Source organism: Salminus brasiliensis, chromosome 7 (assembly GCF_030463535.1).
Source record: "Salminus brasiliensis chromosome 7, fSalBra1.hap2, whole genome shotgun sequence".
NCBI lineage: Eukaryota > Metazoa > Chordata > Actinopteri > Characiformes > Bryconidae > Salminus > Salminus brasiliensis.
In genome coordinates, this window is record NC_132884.1 from 20,474,123 (window position 1) to 20,494,172 (window position 20,050).

The window sequence follows — 20,050 nt, forward strand, 5'->3', positions numbered from 1 at the left end:
TTTGAATTGTCATGATTCTAATGTACAACCCTTGAAGAACCCCTTTTTTTAAGAGCGTACTACTGCCTTACTACATTTCAATATTAAGGGACTGATGTACTAAATGTGCCTCTGCAGTTCCAATATACAGCTTTGCCATGACTTTCAAGGCTCAGAATCTCCCTCCTGCTCGTTACTGAGGTTTAAACGTAGTCAAATCTTTGGGTGGATTGCCTGCCGTCCATACTCTGACCTCTGTAGGACTCGTTGTAGGTTTTGGATTTGCCCTCTGACCGGTAGATGCTGGCTGTAGCTGCTTTGTATGCTGTTCCGTCGTAGCTACACAGGAGGACACAGGAGGCATAATGTAGATTAGTGAATACTGGGAACTATTACCCGTACATGTCATGCACTGTTTCAGTAGCTGAAACTCACCGCTTTTCAGGCATCATTCCACGACAGGCCAAGCACAGCATAACTCCACCCACTAGCAAAATACCTCCACCCACCCAACCAACAAACAGGGCAGAGCCGAATGTGTATCTGCAAAATAACATGAGTAATAATTATGGTAAACTAGATTAGATGGTGTAACTAAAACCATTAGATGGTTAAACTGAAACATTTAAAGCAATGGACTGAAAGACAGAAACTGTCAAACTGCTGTGTTTCTTCTTACCTTGGAGTGAGAGGTGACCCAACAAAGCCAGTGCTCCCGAAACTACCACCGAAACCTCCAACTGAGGTAAAACTAGTGAGAGCAAAGTTGGTCACAATAAGATTTGCAAAGATGGAAACCCCAGCGATGGCGCAGATCCCTGCAGAGAAGAAAATGCAGCATGCATTAACAATTTATGAGAACATAATGGGTGGAAAAATGAAATATTGATAACGGAAAATAAATATTTCTCACCCGCAATGATAAACATGGCCCCCGAAGTAAGTGTCATGGTCGCTTTCACGCTGTCCTCCATGTTGCCCATTCTAAGGCATTTGAGGGCAAATATAGCAATGAGGACACCAATCACTCCCAGAACGATTCCCACAATCATCAGTGCTCTCACGCCTTGGAACAGGCCTGAGGATTAATCAGAGAATAAACCAACAAACAGAAAATTGTTAATAAAGCAAGTCATGCAATCTTAGTACCTTAGACTTTGGCTTAGGCCACCAAAACTGATGCAGTACCAAAATCATGAATCCTAATAATTACACCTTTCTAGACCAATGAAGTCTAGAGTTTAGTTCAGAGCGATTCACAGCATTAGGCCTGAAGGATATTTTGTAATGGTAAATGGAATTAATCATTTTCTTTGTAAAACAGACCAGTAGTCTCAGTTTTCATCTCAACGTTTGTCCTAGAACTCCTGGAAGAAACATACACTTTTAATAATAACTACTATCATTATAAATATACATATTCATAACGAGTTAATTTAAAAAAACATTTTTGCCATTGAGTTTTTGTTTTTTTGCAGTAGTCAGTTTCAGTGTGAAAAGCTACTAAAACCTTTGATACTTATTTGAGCCTTATCGTTCTGTACATAATAAGCAAGACTATCTTATCAGAGGCCACACCCAGAGAGAAAAGAAGTAGTTGCTATTTAACGGCTGCCGGCATCACCAACATTTGACATCATCAACGTTTGCTGCCAATTAATCTGCGGTGACCTCTTTTCTTTCATCATCTGAAATTGTAAGACTAATTCATTGTAGACTTCTAAAAGTCACACAGTCGCACAGTCTCAGATCTCGAAATTCGCCAATATGTCTGTAGAAAAACTCACCAGGCAGTCCCAAAATAGTGAAATATGGTCGACACTGTGTCGTACCATACTCTGTCCCCACACATGAGTACCACAGTCCATAATACGCGTAAATGCTCGTTACTACAGTGAAACCGCGGTCTTCAATACTCCACATATCCATGGCTGTGGCAGAGGCCACCAAAAATGTGCCCAGAGCCGTTAACATAAACCCAGCTACTTGTAACAGTAAGGCCGACATTTGTCTTTTAGCAGTGATCCCCCCCCTCGTGTCCGGTAACTGCCCACCACTGAGCTATGACTTTGGCATACGAGCAGCAGAGTCTTATCTTTGTATCCAAGAGGAAGCCAGTCCTATCTTATGTTTGCACAAAATTGTCATGTGTTCCGTTCCCGCTTTCAGGTATCGGCTAACGTTTTCAGGTAGCTTTTTCCGCAAATGAGTAATTGAAGGTGTGTCTCTGTTTCAACACTTAATGGTGTCATTTTTCATCGCTTAATAGTGTCAGGCATAACCACCAGGCAGTGTGCCAAGATCTTTTTTTTTTTCTTCAGAAACAAGCATAATTGGAAGGTTGTGTAATGTGCTTTTTTAAAATCGCTTCTAAATCAAATGCAGTGTGAAGGTTCAGAAACTCTGAATATTGCTTCGAAAACTTTGGATTTCTCTGTCAGAATAAAAGAAGAAAAAAAAGGCTAAGGATAAGTAGACTTAGTCTCAAACAGTTTTTGGACCATTTCCGTTAGTCTCTTCGTAATGAAATTTTGACAGTTATGAGCCTTGAATGTTTTGTAACATTTTCTTTTCTATGCCTTATGTTGTCTTCTCCATTTTCTTTCATTTCTATATTTAATTTTCACCATTTTAGAATTTTTATATACATACTTTTATAACTTTCAGACTTATTCATTATACTACTTTATTTAGTGTTTTATTTATGTCTGAGTTTATTATTATATTTTTTACATTAATTAAATACATAATTGCTTATTTTTTTTCTCTCAGTTTTTTTATGTTTACCAATATAATTAACATCATAAGGCAAATTGAGTGCACAGATAAAGTAAACTGCCTCATAAATGTACATTGCCCTGACTTGACCTGACCAGATTGTTCAATATTCACATATGAAAGTAATGGAAAGGATGGGAAATGGATGTGAAAATAATGGCATCTGAAAGTAATGGATGGGAAAATAATGCTAGTTGTTGTGTAGTGCTGGATAACAACACCTCCCACCCCCTGACAGACTAGCGTTCAATTCCTTGAGGAGAACAAGTTACACTAATAAGAGTCCCAATGTTACATTAGTCTGTGTATGTAATATGATTCAGGTATGAGGCACTCTGACTAAGAGCATCAGCCAAATGCAAGTACTATTAATGTTAAACCTGCTAGGAAAACCTTAAATATGATCACAGGGAAAGATCTGAGCACAAATAGGTTTTTAACTTTACCTGGACTTTATCCTGTGTATTATACAGTTCAAAGTTGTTGTTTTTTACGTGACATTTTTTCTATGGATTCATTGTTCAGTACCTTAAAACACCCTTGACCTCAGTCCTCACTTTGATCACCTCTCTGGCATCTTACCTGGAAGTCCCAGAATGGTGAAGTAGGGTCGGCACTCAGTGAAGCCTGAGCTCTGCCTCACACACGACCTCCACAGGCCTGCATAGCTGTAGACGGACGTTACGGGGTTGTCATAGAGATCCTCTGTGCTCCACATGTCCATGACCGTCGCAGCCACGACCCCTGCAACCCCCACAACACCCAGCACAAAGCCCATCACCTGACACAGTGTCACGGCCATGATGCTTGGACCCCTCAGAGGTTCTGTCCTAATATCGCAAATCTAGCACAGTAGCTTTTTCCTAGCAGCCGTCCTTGGCCTTTGTCCAGACTGTGAACAGTGGCACAGCTCCTCAGCTATATGCGTGTTTGTGGCAGGTTGGTACAGATGGGCTTGACCTTCGTTATGACTACACCTCTGCATCTGACCATGTATTTGTCCACAGCTATTAGCAGGCAGGGTGGAACTACAGGGCAGTGGTCACAGAAAGGAGGTCGGACTTAATGCGGAATCGTATCGAAACTTAGATAAGCAAATGCACGCAGAAACTTCCAAGGAGGGAAGTTTCTGTATTTCATTGGTTGGTTTTTGATTTTCTTCCGCCATGATAATAAAGCAGCTGTTTCACTATTTAAGCTCTAAACTTATTGTTCAATTTTCAGTTGTTATTAAATATTCATTCTAAAGAGTATTATTCCATATATACTATGACTTATTTAGTAAAAAACATTCATTCAATAAAAGTATCAATGTTAAGGCTTATTATCCCATAGTTTTCATAAGTTACTCTGAAATGTAAATTATTGATTCTATAGTTAATATGAATTATTCAATAACTTCTATGAATTACGTGTTAATTGCATTAAGTATTAATATAAGAAATGTGACTACTAATGGGGATTATCAATAACATTAATAATAAAAAAAAAATGGTGGTAACCAAACACAATATTGATTAGTTTGCTTTGATATTTGCCATCACATGACTGATAGAGGGAAAATACAGATGGTAGGAGTAGTGCTGATCAAAAAAGAAAAAATGAAATAAAAAATACACTTTACATTCACATATTACTTAAACTTAAGTTGGCTGTGTGATGTGCAGAAACTGTTTAAATAATTATGTAATTAGTATACATCATGTATTACTATATGTTAGTCAGTAATATATTTGTTACAATAAATGTATATATATATATATATATATATATATATATATATATTAATAGTAAGGTTAGTTATTTAGTAATAAATTAAATACTCTTAATACTTAATACTCTCGTATTAATATTATTACTCAATACCCAGTATTTAATTAACCAGATTACTATGAATTATTCAGTTACTAATTAGAATTATTAATTAACTGCTTTGAATTATTCTGTAATTATAATGAAGTATTCTGTAATATTATGTAATGTCATGAAGTATTAATATTAAGATGTATTATCCAGTAAAAACTGTAAATGACCTATTAATTATTCAGTAACAAGTATGAATTATTCAGTAGGTACTGTCAATCATCTACTTATTCAACAGTCATTATTTTTTATTTTTTATTAAAAAGGTTTATTATGTAGGAACATCTATAAATAACATTACTATACATTATGATTACATGCTATATGAGTACCATAGCTTAATACCCTACCTTAGACTATACTCAACTGCTAAAATAGAGTGTAATTATGGAATATCTGAGGTATCTGTTAAAAGACACTAAGGTAGTGTTGTACAACAGTGCGCATTTTCATGCTGTTAAACTCAATAGTTATTAACTAGTACGTACCTAAACTGGAGTTTGCAGTCATATGAGCTCTAGATAAGTAAACAAAAGTGGTTCCTCACTGGCAACAAATGTAAACACAGATATGATTGTTGTGAACTGAAACCAATACTGGCCGATACTGTGTATGAGCTGTTACTCATGTACAGAGACCAAAGACCTGTGATGGATCATGTAGTATCTCTTCTCTGAACCATTCTGAGAAATTGTTTAGAATTTGTGTCAAGGACCAAAGATAAAGTTTAACTTTGTGATTGTCCAAGGATTTCTCCTTGTCTCCTCTCTACAAGGTTTCTCATTACGTTTTGGTCAACAATGAATTCAGAAGCTTATCTTTCTTAATCAAATTCCAAACAGTAAATGGCAGTTTAATACATTCCAGCTGGCAAATTACTAATTCCAGAAATGCTTTCTGAACTTTTGTAAATTTTGAGGGACTTTTGTGGCATGTGGCACACTGTGTGCTTAAGTTTTTTTTTAAAACCCAGATAAAGCCCTAGCGCACACGGCAGATTAGATTTACTCTGCCCTGCACTCTTGTTAACCACCTACTAACAGCCCATATCAAAATGCCTCACACCTCCATTTCATATTTCCACTGATCCACACAACAGGGGATCTCAGTTGACTGAAAGCAGAAGGTCTAAACCTCAGCAATTTTTGGGATATCTTACTTTTTTGGGGGTTCATTAAGGAATTTTTAGGAAAGCTGTGCAATAATAAAAAGGCTTATTATTGGCATTATTTTCAAGGCAGCATTGTAGCATATACTGTCAATATTGTTGACTGTCCTAAATTAAAAAGCATAATGATAGTTAGTCTTTAATATGATACACTATTGTTGACGCACAACAGACTCATTTATATTTAATACATACAAGCTTAGTTTTCCCAAATGGCAGTTGAGTAATTGGAGAGCAAAAAAAAGGAATGGTAAGAAGAAACATCAGAAGCTGGGTGAGAGATGAACAATGGCCTGAGGACCACAAACAGATTTTATTTGTATCTTTGAGAAAATACATTACTGTTCAGGAACAGATGGAGGGAGCTGTAGAGGACTCTACAGTGAATGGGCATTAAGTTTATATTTAATTACTATCCAGAATGACAGAATGGTGATTAAAAGGCCAGAATCTAAACATGTAAATGTCATTATATTTTTAGCTTTTTATTGTTTCTGAGATGGACTGCACAGATTTCATATAATTCATACATATAGCACTAAAATGCACCCCATAAAATACATAACACTTTCACCATATGGATGGAAACTCATGCAGAAACAATAATAAACAATAATATGAAATTTCTATGTTTAGGTACTATTTTTAGGTTAGGTTTAGGTTGAGGTGTAGTAGGTTAAATTTAGGCTTAGGTTTAGAAGGCTAAGTTTAGGTTTAGGTTGATGTGTAGTAGTTTAAGTTTAGGTTTAGGTTGATGTGTAGTAGGTTAAGTTTAGGTTTAGGTTGAGGTGTAGTAGGTTAAGTTTAGGTTTAGGTTTAGAAGGCTAAGTTTAGGTTTAGGTTGATGTGTAGTAGTTTAAGTTTAGGTTTAGGTTGAGGTGTAGTAGGTTAAATTTAGGCTTAGGTTTAGAAGGCTAAGTTTAGGTTTAGGTTGATGTGTAGTAGTTTAAGTTTAGGTTTAGGTTGATGTGTAGTAGTTTAAGTTTAGGTTTAGGTTGAGGTGTAGTAGGTTAAGTTTAGGTTGATGTGTAGTAGGTTAAGTTTAGGTTTAGGTTGATGTGTAGTAGGTTAAGTTTAGGTGTAGTAGGTTAAGTTTAGGTTGAGGTGTAGTAGGTTAAGTTTAGGTTTAGATTGAGGGGTAGTAGGTTAAGTTTAGGTTTAGGTGTAGCAGGTTCGTTTAGGTTTAGGTTGAGGTGTAGTAGGTTAAGTTTAGGTTTAGGTATAGCAGGTTAAGTTTAGGTTTAGGTTGAGGTATAGCAGGTTAATTTTAGGTTTAGGTGTAGTAGGTTAAGTTTAGGTTTAGGTTTAGCAGGTTAAGTTTAGGTTTAGGTGTAGTAGGTTAAGTTTAGGTTTAGATTGAGGTGTAGTAGGTTAAGTTTAGGTTTAGGTGTAGCAGGTTACGTTTAGGTTTAGGTTGAGGTGTAGTAGGTTAAGTTTAGGTTTAGGTTTAGGTGTAGTAGGTTAAGTTTAGGTTTAGGTATAGCAGGTTAAGTTTAGGTTTAGGTTGAGGTATAGCAGGTTAATGTTAGGTTTAGGTTTAGTAGGTAAGTTTAGGTTTAGGTGTAGCAGGTTAAGTTTAGGTGTAGTAGGTTAAGTGTAGGTTTAGTTTGAGGTGTAGCAGTATAAGTTTCAGGTTGAGATGTAGTACATTAGGTTTAGGTTTAGATGAGGTGTAGCAGTTTAAGTTTAGGTTTATGTTGAGGTGTAGTAGGTTAAGTTTTTTTTAATGTTTGGTACATGTTGTATGAATCCTGAAATGGTCTTTTAGTCACATATGTACGATTTTCTCTTAAAACCAGCCTCCTGTTCAGTGTGTTTTCATGCTTTGCGCACAGTGTTTCTGGGTTGGACATGGACCCTTACCAGAAGAAGCAGGTAAGAAGAGAAGATTCATAATTTCTTGCTGTTCCCAAAATACTTAAAATATTAACACATCTAAATATTCCTTTATGATGCTCTGTGTATCATATTTGAATCTAAATTGAATAAGTTATTATTAAATAAAAAGTAAATAACAAAATGTTATGACATGTGATTCCAAACTTTTGAACTGTAGTGTGTTTTGAACCTTTTGAAGATGCCATAGAAGCATCCATGCAGGTTGATAATGGTAAAGCTCGTGTCCAGAAGGATCAGGTGGTGTTCGTACAATAACTCGGCTACCTGTTCTTATCACTCTGTCAACAGAGCAGGTTACCTTGGCTCTCTTATCGGTGTCAATTCATCGCAGAATGAGATTAAATGTTGAATTATATGCTTCCCCGTTTCTCGCCTTGCAACACACATCCCTGCCTTCTGCCACCCTTTCAGCAGGTGCCTGCTTATTGTTTGCCCCATTATACGGCAGGACCTGGAATAGCTTCCATCCCCACAAAAAGGAATAAAAGTTTCTGCTCCTTTCCTGCTCTTATACCCCGAGCCCCCGCAATCACTTTTGGCAGACCATTAGCGAAGTACCAGAGAAAGGATCCGGAGCAGCTCGGCGCTGGGCAAGATGAAAGGTTCTCTGGGAAAATGGTGACAAATGGGGGGCATTTACAGCCTTTCACCTTCAGATACACGTCCTACTTCCTCAATGACTCTCCTTCACTCTAAACGCAGAATGTCTGGCATTGCTGGCCCGCCACCACTAGAGGGCACAGTCACTACAGTGTAGGCGGCGAGTGCAAGACAGCAGGAAGCAGATTTGCAGAGAGCATGATAAGAATGTTCCCTTTCACTCTCACCAGCCCTGAGCAGAAATGTCCTGCTTGTGTGTGTGTGTGTGTGTGTGTGTGTTTTGTTTTTTTTCTCCGCAGGCCTCAGAGACTTCTCCCAGAATGTGGACTGGTCAGGAGGAGGACAATTAGGATTTCCACAACACATTTCCCTCTGCAAATGAGCGCCCTCACAAAGCCGTCTTAAAAATTCCTCTCGCTCAATCTCCAGCCATTCTGTTCTTCTTCCTCACTCGTTTGACGGCCTCGCTCTTTATCTCCTGTCCATCCGTAACACCGCTGCTGCTGCTGCTGCCTTCAGCGAACTGACAGCAGATGTGAAATCCTTTCAGAAGGAAGCCTCAGGCCTAAGCTTCAGTTGCACAGCCAGTATCCACTACTGCACCAGTATCCACTAAGAAACCCATGCGACATCCAACATAGCTCTTATTCTTCACAAACCACTTTCTATTTGCTTCAATAGCACACAAGTGGAAATGCAGCAGATGCCAGGCAGTGGTGATATAGAACTCGCACTTGGCAAGAGGCGAGAAGCTCGGTGGACGCTTCTGGGAAAAGGTTCGAGGATGTGAGACAATAACTCTGTCACTCTGACCAACAGCTTAACTCACTGCAATGACCCTGGGGTCACAGTGCCGGCAATGAAGGGGTCACCGGGTGGACTTTACTTAAGCTTCGGAGCGGCTGTTACAGAGCCATCAGCTAACCCTCAAACTGTCCTAAAGTAAGCTCCCTCCCCCGCCTCGTGTCTGCCGACCTCAATATCACCCTACATTTTTTAAAAAACGGCTGTGACAAATGTGGCCGCGCTGCAGCCTTAAGCTCAGGCTTTGGCTACTCTATGCCTCAGCGGGACGGGTGGGCTCCTCGTCAGAGGGAGCCGAGAGCTGTGGCCAGGCCAAGATCCGCTCCGTTTTGAAGGATGGGTGCAAACTTCGCCGATCCCTGAGCAATTAACCAATCGGGTCCGGCAGGACGGCGTGACAGAGTGAGCACATCACGGGCCGCCGCGGCTCACATCCGTTATGCATTCAGCCTGGCCAGATCTAAATTAGAGAGCCAATTAACTCCGCTAATAGCCCTCTCCAATTTAATCTGGGAGACAATGGGGGATTGAAGACGACGCTTTATTAAAGGCTGGAGCTCACACAATATCCTCTTTCTGCCACGATTCGGAGGGCCTCCGCTCGCTGCCTTGTTTTTGCTTCAATTAGCCCACCACTTCCCCATGATTAAGTGCCTATAATTATTTTTCAATTAAGGCTTTGATCTGCTGTGTACTGTATACAGCTCCATGGCGCAGCGCGAAGAATGAGGAGGAGACAGTGAATTTGTTGCCTTTCTGTCTGCCGTTGATGGGGAGCGGCGGCGAGATTACGCTTGCAGTGGGGACCTCTGCGTACAGCTGGATGAAAGCTGGGGCTATTTTTTTTTCCTCTTTAACTGCACTGCTCCCGTGTTTGTGTACTTCTGGCTACGGTGCCGACCGAAGCAGGATTGAGTGTTTCAGGATTAGGGGAGATAAAGGATGGTCCGGCGGGGTTGGCGGCACAGCTGTGGCAGTGGAGTAATAGGTTCTGGCCTTGCAGCAAGAACAATAGGGCCATTACAAAGCCCTTATCTCTACCACAAGCTTTTAATTACCTCATAGGATGGATTTTTTTATAATAGCAATTATTACTCATTAATGCATGAATTAATGGTGACATTTTGCTTTATAAGGTGGCTCACAGACAATTATTCATGGGCTTTTAAAATGCCACATACAGTAGGATGTCATAAAGCACCTCTGCTGAGGGAACATCCCTTCTTGAGAATAATTCCACAGCATTCATAAGCGACTTGCGAATGACCATTCCTCCATTCAGGGGTCAGTTACCAACAAGCAAAGGCATCTACAACAAAATCTGAACGGCTAATCCCTGTGGGAACTCCTGTTTCTTCTCAGTACTGCTGCTTAAAGGTAATGACTAATACAATTCACCATCGTTAACAGTGGCTCTCCCGAAAGCTAAAGTGATACCGGTCACGTGCATCATGAAGCAGTACTTAGCCAGACTGTCACTTTAAGTCCTGCTCGGCCTACCTGTGCTAGAGCCTGATCAAAGTGCAGCGGCCTGACGGGGCTGTTCTAATTATCAGTATAGCTGCAGGGATTAAGAGCGATCAGAGAGAGACGCCATTCATGGGGCGGTGTGGAAGTGACAGCTGCTTTTGTGCCAGAAGCCTAAACCAGTAGGCCTCATTGCACCCCCCCAGGCCTTGTCTGCCATTACACACATACACACCCACACACACAACAGCAAGGACACAGAGCACAGTCATAGTGTAGTGGTTCTCAGTCTCAGTTTTGAAGACAGTAAGCAATGAAGATTTCTGTATTTTGTACGTGCTGTAAGACACCGATGTGGCTCATGAAAGCTTTCATAAATGTTTCCATGCTTCACCCACAAGTCCGTTCTTTCGTAGCTACTGTTGTAAGGTTAGACAAGCTTTACATAATTTTTGTAAAAATCCCATTGAACCTAGTGAGAAACTGTAGGGCACATTTCAGTTTTCCTGAATATGTTTACTGTGTGTTTTAAATTTCAAATGATTTCTTTTATTTACTCGGGAAAAGTCTGGATTGTTAAGATAAATTATAGAATGTGGAATTTCTGTCGTGTAATTGGGCACATGTTAGCATAGTCACAAAATCTGTCCTTTGTTGTTTCAAGCTCATTTACACTCTTACATGCTCACTCTTATCTTAAAGGTACCTAAAAGTTCTTCTTTGCATTGCTATGGAGGAACTACTGTTGGTTCCCTAAAAAAACTTTCAATGGACAGTTCTTTAGAGACCCATTTTTGTATAGTTGTGGTCAGAAGATTATGTTCTGGTGATGTTGGGTGATATTGAGTCTGAAATATACGTACAGCACATCCTATACTTCGTAAAATGCCCCTTGACCTGACGCTTTTGGTAGCCATCAACAAGCTTCTGGCAGAACTCTGGATATTTGACTACTCATCTTCGAGTGCTTGTTATCACATGAATATGTCTCATCATATTTCTTAGGTTGAATGCGAAAAAAAGGGCTGAGACCAAGAGTTTGTAAAGACCATCTCTCTCTTTAATGCATTTGCTTAACATTTGGTAGAGTTGTCTTGGGGTTGAAAGGCTCGTCTGCTGTACTCCTCCAAACATACATCTGGTCATTGTGGCCAAACAAAACAGGCTTTCTTTCATCTGACCATTAAACTCCTCCATGTGGTCAGCTGCAAACTTTAGTTGAGCTTGAAGGCGTTGCTTATGGAGTACGGGCTGCTTACTTGGATGGCAGCTTCTCAGTCCATGGCGATGTACAGCTTGCTTGACTGTAAACAATGACAGCTTCCTGTTCATGCCTGTGTCTTGGTGGTTGTTGGGTTGTTTCTGTCCAGTCAAGTTTCCTCTTAGCTGAGGAGCTTGGGTCAGTTTGGGTCTTCTGCTAGTCTCCCAGTACCTTTGTCTCCCAATACCTTGTGAGAACAAGTTATTGGAAGGTTGGGAGAATGGGGAGTTGTTTGAAGTGATGATCTTGAAATGTTGCACTGAGCTTCTTGGACTTTCCCATTGTACTGTGTGTTGGTCATGAGTGCTGTTAAACTAACTCTTTTTATTTGGGCTCAGAGAAGCTATCTGCTGTAGTCAATCATGATCACTAACAGGAAGTTAAGAGACATTGCCAAGTAAAAGCACATTTTGAAACTTTTAGCACCATGTTTAGCACCATTATACTTGACACAACTGTTAATGACATATGTGAACACTCACTGAAGGACCCTTTTTAAGTGCAGGAATCTCATATAATGTAACAGTTCTATGATAGAAGAAGGTGTTTCTACACTTGTTCACATCAGAACCCAGATGTAGAGGTAGTTTTTGTCTCAAGAACCACCATTTTTTAAATGAAACAGGCCAGCACTGTGCCATATAAAGCTAAAAGAGTTCATAGAAATGTATGTGTTACTACAGAACACTTATTTGTTGTGTGTTTAGATATATTTCCTTCAGCTCGTGACTTCAGCATGAACACATGAATAAATTACATTAATATTTATTTGGACATTAATATTTACATGTCATTTAAATCTGTTCTGGTCTTTGCTTTCAGCTAGATTAGTCAGCCAACTCTTAGCTCTGATCATCACTGTGTATTTTTAAAATGACTGTAGTATCGTGTAGCTTTTGACATCTAGGATAAACTGCTTCGGTGTGCACTTAGCCACGTAAAAGACCACGCGAATAACAGAGGAGCGCTTAGGAAGTAGCAGTAATGCAGTATAGAAGATAGACGGTTCCCCTTCTGATGTAAAACCTGCTTAATTTAGCTCTACTCTGGAGGGAAATGAAAACATGTGCACTGATGCAGCTTCCTCGCACATTTCTCCACAGTGTGATCCAGCAGTAGGTCGCAGCCCATAGCTTGAAATCTTCTACAGTGACGGCTAGCAGGTGAGCTTAGACACAACAGTTACGCGGTTGGACATGTAGCAGTTAAGCTTGAAGACTACAGTGACGAAAAAGAGACTACAAAGCACTTACCAAAGCACAAAGGCAGAAACAGGGTGTGTCTGCATTCCTATACCTGCCCTTCATTCAGAGAGTAATTACTCCTGACTTCACTGGTACACACGCGGTACAGTTCACACTGAGGTTGAAAAGCTGTCCGCGTTCGTAAGGAGAGACGAATAAGGATCTCACACTAGTGTTTTAGACTATTAACCAGTAAAGGATTTCAAATTGACATGAATCCCACAGGCATGGCTGGAAGACACTGATTAAACAGTTTCCATCTGTGGTTTGACTTGATGTCTATAGCAGTGAACTCTGTTCATGTAAATAAAGGTTGTTCACATAATGTTACAGACATGTCGCATCAAGCAGAGCAGTTGACTGTATAAACGCTGGAGTAAAATACTGGTGATTGATTTTTCCAAAAGAAAGCACAGGATTTAACAGGGATCTTTTAGTGGGTTATTTTAGGGAAAGATGATTATAGGGGTCAGCACCTAACCATCAGCACTCTGAGCAAGAAATCTGACAGTGATGATCAGAGCTGATCAGGGCGTGAAGGTCTGAGATCTCCTTAAATATCGGTGTTTGTTTTTTTAACCCCTTAAACAGCCTGTGGCCCACTGGCGGATTGAATGTTATTACAAACCTTTATTATTAAGAATAGTTACTGAATAATACACCTTAGTGTTTAATAAGTCACAGGGGTTAAGGGGTTAAAAAAGCTGCTATTCCAGGTAAATTTTCAATTTTGACCAAAAGCGCCGATTTGTTTTTTGTCTTTATGGACGTCAGGTGGATTTGATCTACTATTCAGAGGCTTTTACACAAACCTGTGGAGTCCGTAATGCTTGTGGTCAGAAAGTATGCGGTCATTAAAGCAAAAGGGAGACACAACCAAATATTAAGAAATTCTGAAACAAGCATTCTTCATGGTGAGGAAGCAAATAATAATCTGTTTCATTGGTCGAATCTTTCTTATCCTGCCAATGAAAAACACAGTAAGCTATATGTTTTACTGAATTCTAAATTAAAAAAATTCTACTTTTCAATCAAGTTGTTATGCTGATAATATCACTTGTATCACTTATCACTTGGTTTGATGATGCAATTCTTTCCATCTGAATAACAGATTTGTACAGTTTTCTTATGTTTGTAATCAACGCACTGTAATTTATTATATACACTTGCGACTGACAGACTGCGGATTTGAAATAATTAAATGCATCATTTTTCAGTTTATATCTGAAAAGTAAAGCCCTCTCTCTCTCTCTCTCTCTCTCTCTCTCTCTCTCTGACAGGTGGAGATGGAGGTAAATTCCTGCTGACTGATGGGCAGAAAGAGTCACTGGAAGGCTACATTTTAATTGCCACCCTGTAATTAAAGCTCAGGAAGGCTTAAATATGCAGAACCCTAATGAGGCGTGACATTAGATTCATCCTGAGTACACACTGTAGTTTGACATATGCAAACACACACACGCAGCACACACACACATACACACCGTTCTGGCTCTGGCCTTCGCCATTTAAAAGAAAGAGCACAAAATATGAAATGTGTGCAGAGGGGCAGAAGAATGGAATTATTGACAGAAAGAAAGAAAAAGAGGAAAGAGGACATGATACGTGATGTAAAAATAAAGAGAAAAGGAGCCTTCATGAGAAAGAAACAAACCAGTGTTAAGGGCAAACTAACAAGAAATAAAATGACAAGACAGATTGGAACACCTATCATAGGAAAGGCAGAAAGAAATATATGAAGAAAGAATAAAGAAAAAAAAACAGAAACAGAAAGAAAAAGAAAGAGCGAAAAAGATAGAAATAAAGACGGAAAAAGAAAGAAAGAATGGAAAGAAAAAGAAAGAATGAAATGATAAAAGACAGAAGGAAAGAAAGAAAGGGAGATTAAAGGAGAGAAAGAAAGAAGGAAAAATAGGAAGAAAGGAAGAAAGACAGACAGAATGACATATAAAAAAGGAAAGAAAGAAGAAAAAATATGAAAGAAAGAAAGTAAGACATAAAGAATGAATAAAAGAAAAAGAAAGAAGGAAAAAATAAATAAAAATAGCAAAAAAAGAAAAACAGAAGAAGGAAGGACAGAAGACGATGTCAAGGGCAAAATATTAAAAGAGAGATGGAAATGGAAATAAAGAATAGAATACCCATCAGAGGAAAGAAATGAAGGAAGGAAAGGAAAGAAAGGCATGGAAAGGAAAAGTATCACATGCTCATAGGAAGTTGCAAAGTGGGCAGAGATTGGAGTGTTGTAATGAAAGCTGGTGGTGAGGGGAAGCTGTTTAAGCAGGAGGTGGGAGGGAGATATTGGGGGGGCGTGTGTGGAGAGGAGGGGAGGGGGGTTTGGATTGCGTCTGAAACATTTTGTATGACCTCCTCTCTCGGCCATCCATCAGAACGGCTGCCTCATTATTCTAACTAGCCAGCTCTTTTCTTCTGTTGCGGGACGCCATCAGTAGCAATCTGCATGCCAATTATCGGCCAGACCCCCTGATACCCCGCATGAAAATGATCTGTCAAAGGAAAAAAAGCAGGGGAAAAAGGAAACCGAAAAAGGCTTTTGCACCATAGCCCCAATCTCTCCCCTCCCCTTCTTTTGTACTCTCTTTCTCTCTCTCTCTCTCTCTCTCTCTCTCTCTCTCTCCCTCTCACTCTCCCTGTATGGGTACTGACAGGGCTTCCTGGAAAATTAATCTATGGAGAGTGAAGAGAGGAAGAAAAAAAATTATAAATGTAGCTATTCTCCGTCTCCGGCCAGCTCGATTCTCGCGGCTCCGCGGGGCATGGGGAAGTGGAGAGGGCGATCATTTCCAGAGAGAGAGGGATGATAACAAAAGGATATTCCTCCCGCTCCGAATGTTACACTAAGGGGGCGAGGGCGGCTGGGCCGACGGCAGCCATCTTTAAACGCCTTGTGCCCTTCCAGGTACACTCCTTTCTTTCCCTTTCATTCCACTTTCAAATTACAGATGGGAATCCAATGTTATGTCAAGGTTCTGATTACGCTTGAATAAAACTCCTTCCTCATCTGTGTGCAGGGAAAAAGAGCAATGGTATTGCGGATGTCGACTTTGTGACAGTGATGACTGGTCAGTTATTTGAAATAAGGTCAGCAAACTGTAGAATGTAGACATTCAGGTTTTGTCATCCACTGAAATGTTTCAGTGGTGTTTCATCTGCTGGAACACCTTTCAAAACTGACCACATGGTAGCAGACTAGCCCCAAACTAACACACTGACCACAAGGTAACACACTGACCACAAGGTAACACATTAGCCCTAAACTAAAACACTGACCACAAGGTAACACACTACACTAAAGTTAACACACTAGCCCCAAACTTACACACTGGCCAAATGGTAACTTATTGACCACAAGATAACGCTCTAGCCCCCAAGTGACACGCTGACGACAAGTTAACAGACTAGACCCAAATTAACACACTGACCACAAGCTAACACACTGACTACAAGATTACACACTGACTACAAGCTAACACACTGACTACAAGATTACACACTGACTACAAGATAACACACTATTCCCAAAGTAACACATTGACCACAAGATAACACAGTTGCCCCAAGTTTATACACTAGCAAACAAACTAACACACTGACCACAAGCAAAAAAAACACTAGACCCAAAGTAACACACTAGACCACAAGGAAACACACTATCCCCAAAGTAACACACTGACCACATGGTAACACACTGACCACAAGGTAACACACTAGCCCCAAACTAACACACTGACCACAAGGTAACACACTATCTCCAAAGTAACACACTAGCCACATGGTAACAGACTAGACACAAATGAACACACTGACCTCAAGGAAACACACTAGCCCCAAACTAACACACTGACCACAAGGAAACACACTATCCCCAAAGTAACACACTGACCACATGGTAACACACTGACCACAAGGTAACACACTAGCCCCAAACTAACACACTGACCACAAGGTAACACACTATCTCCAAAGTAACACACTAGCCACATGGTAACAGACTAGAATCAAATGAACACACTGACCTCAAGGAAACACACTATACTCAAACTAACACACTGACCACAAGGTAACACACTAGACACAATCTAGCACACTGACCACAAGCTAACACACTAGACACAATCTAGCACACTGACCACAAGGTAACACACTGGACACAAGTGAACACACTGGCCACAAGCTAACACAATCACTACTATGATGACACACTATCCCTGAAGTAACACATTGACCACAAGGAAACACACTAGCCCCAAACTTATTCACTAGACACAAGCGAACACACTGGCCACAAGCTAACACACTGACCACAAGGAAACACACTAACCCCAAGCTAACACACTGACCACAAGGAAACACACTAACCCCAAGCTAACACACTGACCACAAGGAAACACACTAGCCCCAAACTTATTCACTAGACGCAAGCGAACACACTGGCCACAAGCTAACACACTAACCCCAAGCTAACACACTGACCACAAGGTAACACACTGACCACAAGGTAACACACTAACCCCAAGCTAACACACTGACCACAAGGTAACACACCATCCCCAAACTTATTCACTAGACACAAGCGAACACATTGGCCACAAGCTAACACACTGACCACAAGCTAACACACTGACCACAAGCTAACACACTGACCACAAGGTAACACACTGACCACAAGGAAACACACTTGACTAAACACACTTTTTACATACTTTTTGAATTGATACATGCTTTCATTGCTAACAGTGTGTGAGAAACCACAGTATATCCAAACTTTAGATATTGATCCCATTTGGGCACACAGGAAAAGTATATACATTTGATTTGACCAGTATTGCCAAAGTCTAAGTGATACTGCCAAGGCCTTTTTCCCCTACATAACTGATACGTCTGTCAGTATTTGCCACAGTTTCAGTGCTCTGCATTGCATATATAATACATTCTCAAAGGATATGACACAGCAGGATAAGGAACAACAATGCCTCTTTGCTTGCGGGGAGCAGGTACAAGTCATCCGAAGAAACCATGCAAAGCGCTGCAAGCGATGATCTATGTGAGTTGGTTCAATGCGGAGCTCCTCTTAGTGGTGAGCTGAGGCTGAGAGAGAGAGCCTGTCAGAGGGCAGGAGAGTTCCCAGAGTGAACGAGGCTGTCTAAATCCTGCGTGTCGGCTGATTTTCGGCGTAGGGGACGCCCGGCCCAGGCGCGCTGGAGAACAGAGGCTATGGAGCTGTGGCGGAGAATTGCGTTTGCACCGTCTGCCTTTGTGCTGCATGTGTGTGCGCCTCGATTAAAGAAAGAAGAGGCTCTAAGCGCGTTAGGGCCATTTTGTCCGATTGTTTCACGCCCCCATCCATATCCTCCTGCGGAGAAAGCTCAATATAGATGCCAGAACGGAGCCAAAAAAGCTCTGTCTCCCTATCCGGGCCTGCATTACCCAATCTTACTGAACAGGGCCAACACAAGGGAACAATACAAAGGCTGAAGGGGTATTGTGCAGAAATTGTTTCATCATGTTACCATCAGGACTGGTGTGTTTGTTGAAGACATACATGCAGAGTAGAACTATTGAACCCTTTTCTGTATGCTGAAACCATGCAAACTTACAGAAAGTACTCTCAAACTACAAACACCTATGAGGGTATGTCGAAGCCATGCACTCTCACAAGGTAGACTTATTGAACCACGTTTTGTATGCCGACAGCATGCACACTCATAAAACAGACCTATTGATCCACTTACGCTGGATGCCATTCCTGCACACAGTCTCTAGCAGGCACTTTGCAGTGAATAGGCATGATGAAAACTGCTAGTAATGGCAAACAGAAGAGCTAAACAGAGTCATCAGTGAGCCACTGATGCATACTGAATTGAGAAGCTAAACGCAGTTAGACCAGCTGAACTATTTTCTGCACGTTAAAGCCATTCACACTTAGAAAGTAGGTCCATTTTTAATATAATAAGTTATACCTAGTTACAAAATAGGTCACATTTCATACATACTTGACATGTAGGTGTATGAAAACATGTGGAAGCCATATAAACTTACAAAGTAGGTCTATTGAACAATTTTGCGCTTGTTGACACCATCCGCACTTCTGAGATAGTCATGTTGGCCCAGTTTGTGTGTGTTGACATGACACACATTCACAAAGGAGACCTATTGAACCATTTAGCTGGTGTCCTTCACTCCCACTGAGCGCCATTTCTGTACACCCTCTCCAGCTGAGACATTATCAGTGAATGTGTGTGATTAAAACACTTAAAAATGCCAAACAGAGAGGCTAAACAGAGCCATCAGTAAGCCGGCCATTGATGCATTGTGTCCAGCACAGTCAGAGTCTTGACTCTGGACTCTAGAGAGACCGAACGCATTTGAATGTGATAAGCGCAGCAGTCATGGCTGTTTAAGTACACTGAGTGCCAGCGCTGAACTCTCCCCCGACGGTCGCTCTACCCCGGGGTAATAATTAACAACCCTGTCGCCAGTTCGTCAGCAGTCAATTACACTCGCCGCTCCTGCCGACCAGACGCCATGACTGCGAGCGACGAAGAGTTACGCCAGAGAGAGAGATGGAGAGAAAAACCTACAGAAATGGAGATTATTGCGGCGAGGGCTCTTTTTTTGCACGAAGGCTGAAGAGGCCTGTGTCAGGAGGTGAGCGGCGAACACCGGTGACCTGCTTTCCCCCAAAACATAGAGCCATTATTGCGGATTACACAGAACCGGGACTTTTGGCGCCGGCGTTAATTGGAGCCCAAGCTCATGTCGGTTTTCCAATTACTTTTATGCTAGCCTACGGTTAATGCAGTGACAATGGGCAGCAAGGATGACATTCGGAGGGATTGAGAGAGGGTGTGGGGGAAAAAGACGGGGAAGTGCCTGCTGACACTGATGTTGATAGCGGTAATCGGCGAAAGCTTATCATTATTTGTTAGCCAGGTGTAGTAACTGAGATTGATCAAAAAAGGTGAA

General features: G+C 40.8%; 1 protein-coding gene across 1 annotated transcript; it reads right to left on the reverse strand.

Moving 5' to 3' along the window:
- Positions 1-182: 182 nt before the first annotated feature.
- LOC140559466 (claudin-18-like) lies at positions 183-3,559 on the reverse strand. Its single transcript, XM_072682979.1, has 5 exons — positions 3,340-3,559; positions 893-1,057; positions 659-797; positions 415-522; positions 183-318 (listed from the first exon to the last, which is right to left on the reverse strand). The coding sequence occupies exons 1-5, from the start codon at positions 3,557-3,559 to the stop codon at positions 183-185; spliced, it is 768 nt and encodes a 255-aa protein (XP_072539080.1).
- Positions 3,560-20,050: the final 16,491 nt, after the last annotated feature.

What these genes read in the sequence shown, in the direction of transcription:
- LOC140559466 (XM_072682979.1), bottom strand. Translation starts at nt 3,559, where the DNA reads ATGGCCGTGACACTGTGTCAGGTGATGGGCTTTGTGCTGGGTGTTGTG. An exon ending in GGCCATGTTTATCATTGCGG is followed by an intron (nt 798 to 892) that starts GTGAGAAATATT and finishes TCTTCTCTGCAG; the next exon opens with GGATCTGCGCCATCGCTGGG. An exon ending in GGGTCACCTCTCACTCCAAG is followed by an intron (nt 523 to 658) that starts GTAAGAAGAAAC and finishes GTTATTTTGCAG; the next exon opens with ATACACATTCGGCTCTGCCC.